At 44.3% G+C, this 7441-nt stretch overlaps 1 protein-coding gene across 1 annotated transcript in view; it reads right to left on the bottom strand.

Moving 5' to 3' along the window:
* NEB (nebulin) overlaps window positions 1-7441 on the bottom strand; it is a 114010-nt gene that overhangs the window by 78515 nt on the left and 28054 nt on the right. Inside the window, exons 33-44 of the mRNA XM_010002256.1 lie at window positions 6413-6724; window positions 6008-6211; window positions 5429-5533; window positions 4637-4744; window positions 4052-4363; window positions 3170-3373; window positions 2713-2817; window positions 2510-2617; window positions 1996-2307; window positions 760-963; window positions 303-407; window positions 100-207 (exon numbers count right to left, since the gene is read on the bottom strand). Coding sequence (XP_010000558.1) covers window positions 100-207; window positions 303-407; window positions 760-963; window positions 1996-2307; window positions 2510-2617; window positions 2713-2817; window positions 3170-3373; window positions 4052-4363; window positions 4637-4744; window positions 5429-5533; window positions 6008-6211; window positions 6413-6724 — 2187 coding nt within the window. The remainder of the gene's footprint in view (window positions 1-99; window positions 208-302; window positions 408-759; window positions 964-1995; window positions 2308-2509; window positions 2618-2712; window positions 2818-3169; window positions 3374-4051; window positions 4364-4636; window positions 4745-5428; window positions 5534-6007; window positions 6212-6412; window positions 6725-7441) is intronic.

Below are 7441 nucleotides of genomic sequence, written 5' to 3'. Positions count from 1 at the left end.
GAGATCACCATGTGTGAACAGGCATCTACCAGCAGAAGATCCTTGCTGGGTCCTTCCCCATCTGATAAGGTGTGCCACCAAGGGCTCCCGTGTACTTACATCACTGGCGATGTCCCTGGAAGCCTTGGCAGACTTGATGGGAATGGCATCTACCCTCATGTCGTAGCCCTTCTTCTTATCCTCCTCCATCGCAAGCTTGTACAGTTTCTGAAAGAAAAACAAGTGTTCCCCTCAAACAGCTCTTCTTCCCCAGCCACAGCACCAACCACAGCTGGACACGTCACCCCAGCTCAAACACCCACCTCACTGAAGTTCACTTTGTTCTGCTGGGCAAGCAAAATCCCAGGGGTGTCCGGCATAATGTGGACGCTGGTTTTATCCTTCTCCCAGGCTGACGTGTACGCGCGCTGCAAAAGTGACAAGAGTGGGACATGAGAAGCACAGGAGCACGAGGCAGCACACTCAGAGAGAAAATCACCTCAAGGATCTGCAGCCAGGGGCCTCCACTTGCACTCACTCACAAACACCTTGCCTTGCCCAGAAGACTTCTTTATGCTTCCCCCTTTGCTTTCCCACACTGCACCCATCACTGCTCCAACCTCACCACAGAATCACAGCTCAACCAAGGATCAGAAGCCCCCACGCTAGACAAGGATGCAACATCCCCCTTGACAAACCCAGGCCCTGGAAGCAGGCAGCCCAGCACCCTGGGGAGGAAGGGCCTTCTTTCCCTCAGGCTGCACATGCCAGGAGTCTCACCTGGTCCATAATTGCAGAGTTGTGCTTGGCCAGAACCATGGGCATGGAGTCGGGGAGGCTGGTGAACCTGATGGTGTCCGGGTGTTGCCGGTACTTCTTGTCACTCAGGATTTGGCTCGCCCTCTTGTTCTTCTCATCATCCAGAGAACCACTTGGGGACCAACCAATGCCCCTCAGCCACAGCAGGTCAGACTTGTACACATTCTGAAAGGACAGGACACAAAGCAGCTCAGACACCTCCTCACCCCATGCAGCCAATCCTCCTAACAAGGGCAGCTCTGCTACCAAAACTCATTCCACCGCCTCATCCCACCCTGCACCATGAAAGGCACTCCTAGCCAGCTCAGCTGTCTCCACTTGCTCACCAAGCACAAGCATGTGACAATCAACCCCCAATACCTTCCCCTCCCCATCTTCTTAGTCTCTATATGAAAGACCAGACCTATTTGGCAATGTCCACCTGGCAGATGCACAAGAAATCCTTTATACCACATCACCTACCTCTCTTCATTCCAATTCCCTCTGCACACATGGTTTGCATCTGCCCAGTGCTGCTCCTCCAGAAGAAAACATTTTACTCCATTGCCCTTCCCCTGACACACAGAACTCCAGCCACCTACAGCAATGCTCTCACAGATTGCTCAAGGCAAAACAGGCCTTGGCTGTGAGCATAAAGTATGATCCCACACAAACATCATCCCTAACTATTCTTTATTAAATCTCATAAAAAAGGAAGGTTGGACTGATTAATTGTTTCATGATCTGTAAGATGGGTCAAGAGACTTTAATAAGGAAGGTTGAAATTGAAAATTTCTTTTCAAGAGAAACACAAGGGCAACAGCTTTTAAAACTGAAAGAGGTCCAATTTAGATTAGATTTTTTTGAAAAACTTCTTTCCTGTAAGGGTGGTGAGACTCTGTCACAGTTTGCCCATAGAAGTTGTTGATACCCCTTCTCTGAAAATGTCTAACAAAATGCTAGATGCGGCTTGGATCAACTTGGTTTAGTGGAAAATATCCCTGCACATTCCAGGAGGGATGAGACTAGAGGAGCTGTAAGGCCCCTTCACAGTGAAATAATTCAGCGACTCTATGCTTCAGCAAGATAATAAAGCCACAGAGTCTCCTTCTCATAGAAGCAGACTAGACTTATCCTTGTAACTGGGACCTTCCCAATTAAGAAACTCAAAAGAACAGACACTTCTTGTTTCCACACAATCAGTAAACAACAACTCACATCACTCTGAAGGTCGTACACTCTCCTGGCTTGTACAACATCATTCTGGTCTGGCAGGCAGGTCCACCGATGCAGAGGATGCTTGTAGTCAACGTCACTGACCAGCTCCTGACATTTCTTGGCCAATACAACTCCCAGCATGTCCACTGGGCTACTGAAGTGTGTCTTGGACTTCTCAAAAGCTTTCTTGTACTCCCTGTCACTCTGGATCTTGGCTACGTGCATGGACCACATCATCTTGGGATCATCCTCTATGTTCCGGGCCCCAATGTGGTGGCCGAGCTGCTTGCGGTAGCCTTCTTTGTACTTGTACTGTGGGGGAGAGAAACTCAGTCAGTTCCTGACCTGCTCTTCTTCCTCTGACACTGTTCTGGAACAGGTCCTCCCTGCAAGAGCTTTGCTAATGGAGTCTGGCGAGATCACCATGTGTGAACAGGCATCTACCAGCAGAAGATCCTTGCTGGGTCCTTCCCCATCTGATAAGGTGTGCCACCAAGGGCTCCCGTGTACTTACATCACTGGCGATGTCCCTGGAAGCCTTGGCAGACTTGATGGGAATGGCATCTACCCTCATGTCGTAGCCCTTCTTCTTATCCTCCTCCATCGCAAGCTTGTACAGTTTCTGAAAGAAAAACAAGTGTTCCCCTCAAACAGCTCTTCTTCCCCAGCCACAGCACCAACCACAGCTGGACACGTCACCCCAGCTCAAACACCCACCTCACTGAAGTTCACTTTGTTCTGCTGGGCAAGCAAAATCCCAGGGGTGTCCGGCATAATGTGGACGCTGGTTTTATCCTTCTCCCAGGCTGACGTGTACGCGCGCTGCAAAAGTGACAAGAGTGGGACATGAGAAGCACAGGAGCACGAGGCAGCACACTCAGAGAGAAAATCACCTCAAGGATCTGCAGCCAGGGGCCTCCACTTGCACTCACTCACAAACACCTTGCCTTGCCCAGAAGACTTCTTTATGCTTCCCCCTTTGCTTTCCCACACTGCACCCATCACTGCTCCAACCTCACCACAGAATCACAGCTCAACCAAGGATCAGAAGCCCCCACGCTAGACAAGGATGCAACATCCCCCTTGACAAACCCAGGCCCTGGAAGCAGGCAGCCCAGCACCCTGGGGAGGAAGGGCCTTGTTTCCCTCAGGCTGCACATGCCAGGAGTCTCACCTGGTCCATAATTGCAGAGTTGTGCTTGGCCAGAACCATGGGCATGGAGTCGGGGAGGCTGGTGAACCTGATGGTGTCCGGGTGTTGCCGGTACTTCTTGTCACTCAGGATTTGGCTCGCCCTCTTGTTCTTCTCATCATCCAGAGAACCACTTGGGGACCAACCAATGCCCCTCAGCCACAGCAGGTCAGACTTGTACACATTCTGAAAGGACAGGCCAGGACACAAAGCAGCTCAGACACCTCCTCACCCCATGCAGCCACTCCTCCTAACAAGGGCAGCTCTGCTACCAAAACTCATTCTGCTGTCTCCTCCCCCCCTGCACCATGAAAGTCACTCCTGGCCAGCTCAGCTGCCTTCAGCCTGTCTCCACTTGCTCACCAAGCACAAGCAGGTGACAAGCAAACCCCAATACTTTCCCTTCACCTTCTTCTGCACATAAATCTTAGTGTCACCTGGAAAGTCCTGCCCCATGTTGCAATGTCCAGGTTAGAGAGGCAGGAGAGGTGCTTTAGAGAGCATCACTGATGCTCGTCCTACTACATGTCTCTGCACACATGGCTTGGCTTTGGCCACTGCTGGTCCCCCACAAGAAAACATTTGATTACATTGACCTTCCCCTAAGTTACAGAACTCCAGACACAAAATTCCTTCCCCTAAATGCTCAAGGCAAAACAGGACTGTGCTGTTACCATAAAGAATGACCTCACACTAACTTCAACCTGACTGTTTAAGACACCAACCCCCAGCCAGGTAGCACAGCCAGAACATAGTCCTACAGAATCAGTGTGGATTATCCTCCCCACCTGTACTTTCCCCAACAAAATAACAGAACACAACAGACCCTGCTGGTTTCCACACAGTCAGTAAACAACAACTCACATCACTCTGAAGGTCGTACACTCTCCTGGCTTGTACAACATCATTCTGGTCTGGCAGGCAGGTCCACCGATGCAGAGGATGCTTGTAGTCAACGTCGCTGACCAGCTCCTGACATTTCTTGGCCAGTACAACTCCCAGCATGTCCACTGGGCTACTGAAGTGTGTCTTGGACTTCTCAAAAGCTTTCTTGTACTCTCTGTCACTCTGGATCTTGGCTACGTGCATGGACCACATCATCTTGGGATCATCCTCTATGTTCCGGGCCCCGATGTGGTGGCCGAGCTGCTTTCTGTACCCAGTTTTGTATTTGTACTAATTTAATGCAGAAACTACAATTACCATCTCCTTTGAAGCTGCAATTTCAATTTCTATTTTAATACACTTGTTAAAATCTTTGTATTAGTATTTTTTTCCCCAAAATTTTCCAACATTTTTAATGGTCTTATTGCACTTCCAGAAGATATTAGCTGATTTTTAAATAGTTATCTACTGTCTCATTTTAAGTTATTGTATTTATTTCTATTTATGCCATGAAGAATTGTACCAGCTTTATTATCACTATTATTTTCACTATGACAGACTTACTTCACTAGCTATGTCTCTAGATGCCTTTGCTGACTTGAGGGGTATTGCATCCACAGGGAGGTCATAGCCTTTCCTCTTCATCTCCTCATATCCCAACTTATATTTTTTCTGTTGGAGAAAGATTCAAAGGAACTGTTAAAAATCAAGCTCTCTAGAGGTTTTCAATACTACAACCTTCCTTTCTTGCTTACTAAAAATAAATTACAACACCCCAAGACTGTTTCATTAATCAAATTTAATTCCTTAATTTGCTTTTAATAATTTGTATGATGATATAAAATATTTCAAAATAACTATCTCTATGTTTACTGATTAACTCATTCAAGACCAAAATTTTCTTTTACTTAACATACTAACCTGAATGATTCGCAGTCTTCTACTGAGGTAAAAAATACAGCCCCATGATTTTCTACACCCAATTTCAATTGCAATTGTTTTTGTCTTTCTGAGTTCTCTTAACACTTATCTTTGCATGAAGTCTGTATGTGTTCCATTATAACCAGAAATTGGATGTACATTACAAAAATCTTTGTAATTCTAAAGTGGCAATTCAATTTAATCAGACATTTTACAGCTTGACTAAAAAGTGCTGAACCCATATGTACAATGCTTCCATTTTATATTTCAATAATTTCACTCAGGCTTCCCTGTGCATATAAATTTTCATGGGAAAAGATCACAGGTGTGTTTACAGCTGTTAGAGTTGCAGAATTACTCTACTGCATTTTAAACTAGACCCACAATATGTAATTCCAAATTCCATTAAAAAAAATATTGTAGACACGCACTTACATCACTTGTGTTAATTACGTTTGATTTAGCCAGCAGAATTTCAGGTGTATCAGGCATGATATGAACCTGAGTCTTGTCCTTGTTCCAAGCTTCTCTATAGAGTATCTGTAGAGAGACAAATAAAACTTGTCTGATAAAGGGCTCACGTGCATAGCAGTAAATTCAGCTTGTCTTTTCTCTACAACAGCAAAGCAAAGATGTACCACTCAAGTGTGAGTATTGTAAGCAACACAAGATATTAAAATGAAATAATACCATTTCTTCTTACTGAAATATCACCTATTTTCTTATTTACATCCTTGAAATGTCAAGGAAACAACATTGTGACAATACATTTACATACTGCACAGTTAATGTCTTGTTTGCAGTTATTACTGAGTAAGTTACACAGTACTGAAGACTTTGATCTTCTGAACAAGACATAGTACTTTGTGACAGCAGAGCAGTAAGGCACTGATTGTCAGCATCTGGTATTTGTGTATTTTAAGCACATATTCTGATATGGAGAACTTTTTAACAAATATATATTAAAGTTTAATTGAATCATTGAATCATATTCTGTCTCTAGAGGAAACTTACATCACTTCTATTTTTGGCATTAGATTTTGCTAGAACAATATCCATGGCATCTGGGATACTCGTGAACTTAATAGTGTCTGGGTGCTGCCGGTACTTCTTCTCACTCAGTATTTCAGAAGCTTTTTTATTCTTTTCAGTCTCCAATGCTCCCAGTGGACTCCATCCAATACCTTTGAGCCATTGTAGATCTGACTTATACAGATTCTGTTAAGGAAAAAAATCAAAACCATACTAGTTTATTTCCCTGGTCATTTATTATACCATATATTTTCATTAAAAGGTAACCTGTTATTTTAGCTCCAATCTGATCTATACTGACATCAAAAGAGAGCCATCAAAGATACTTTTCACTGAGTAGTAAATGTCTTACAAAAAATAAACTATTTCAATCCAGAGGAAGCTTACATCACTCTGTAGTTCGTAGACCCTCTTTGCCTGGGTGACATCATTCTGGTCTGGCAGGCAAGTCCAGCGGTGCAGTATCCGTTTGTAGTCTATATCACTAACCAATTCCTGGCATTTCTTGGCCAGAAGGAAGCCTAACATGTCCACAGGCATATTAAACTTTGTCTTCCACTTTTCAAAATCTTTCTTGTACTCCCTCTCACTCTGCATCTTAGCTACTTGCATTGACCACAACATCTTGGGATCGTCCTGTAAGCTGCGGAAGCCAATGTGGTGTCCCTGCTGCTTGCGGTAACCTTCCTTGTACTTGTACTGAAATGAGAAGATTCCATTATTGGAAATACAGGAAGAAACAGACAGCACTAAAAAATGTAAGCAAAATATCCATATATTTATATCCATATCCATATATATATATGTCCTCAGTTCAATGCTTCTCATTGCCAATGAAGTCACAATGTTGTTATGGCATCTCAGGTACACGTTTAGTAGCCCCTTGGTGGCTCTAAGAATGGTCTCCTGTGCCATCTGATGGATACAGGTCAGAACTCTCAAAGGCTGACACACTGAAATATTTGGATTTCTAAATAATCAGCCATGAAAAATGCAGATGCTTAATCACTGGCAACATTTCCTAATGATTACTGAAATGTCTTACATAAATGCAGGAGTTGTGTTCATACCAAGTTACGTGTCACCATGTCTAGTTCAGAGCTTTAAAAGTTTCTCACTATAGGCACTGGGATCATCTAATTGGATCAAATTTGCTAATTTTGCTAAATAGCTAAATTTGCTAGTGCTTGGAACATTCAAAAGAGCAGACAACTCATAACTTTGCATCAGTAGGCATTTCATGGGTGGACCACAATCTTTGGAATCACCAAGATGCTAGAGCAACCTTTCTTAAATTGTTTTCTTCACTGTTAACAACAGATCAGGAAAGAGTCTGGTCAGCAGCTCTGCTTTTTACTCCAAGCCCCACCCCAGCAGAGGTGCATCTTGCTCCAGTGCAGCTCTGCAGTTACAGCA

The sequence above is a fragment of the Chaetura pelagica genome, unplaced genomic scaffold (genome assembly GCF_000747805.2).
Source record: "Chaetura pelagica isolate M959 unplaced genomic scaffold, ChaPel_1.0 scaffold677, whole genome shotgun sequence".
NCBI lineage: Eukaryota > Metazoa > Chordata > Aves > Apodiformes > Apodidae > Chaetura > Chaetura pelagica.
Note: the sequence above shows the minus strand (reverse complement) of the source record. Positions and strands in the feature narration are given on the sequence as shown.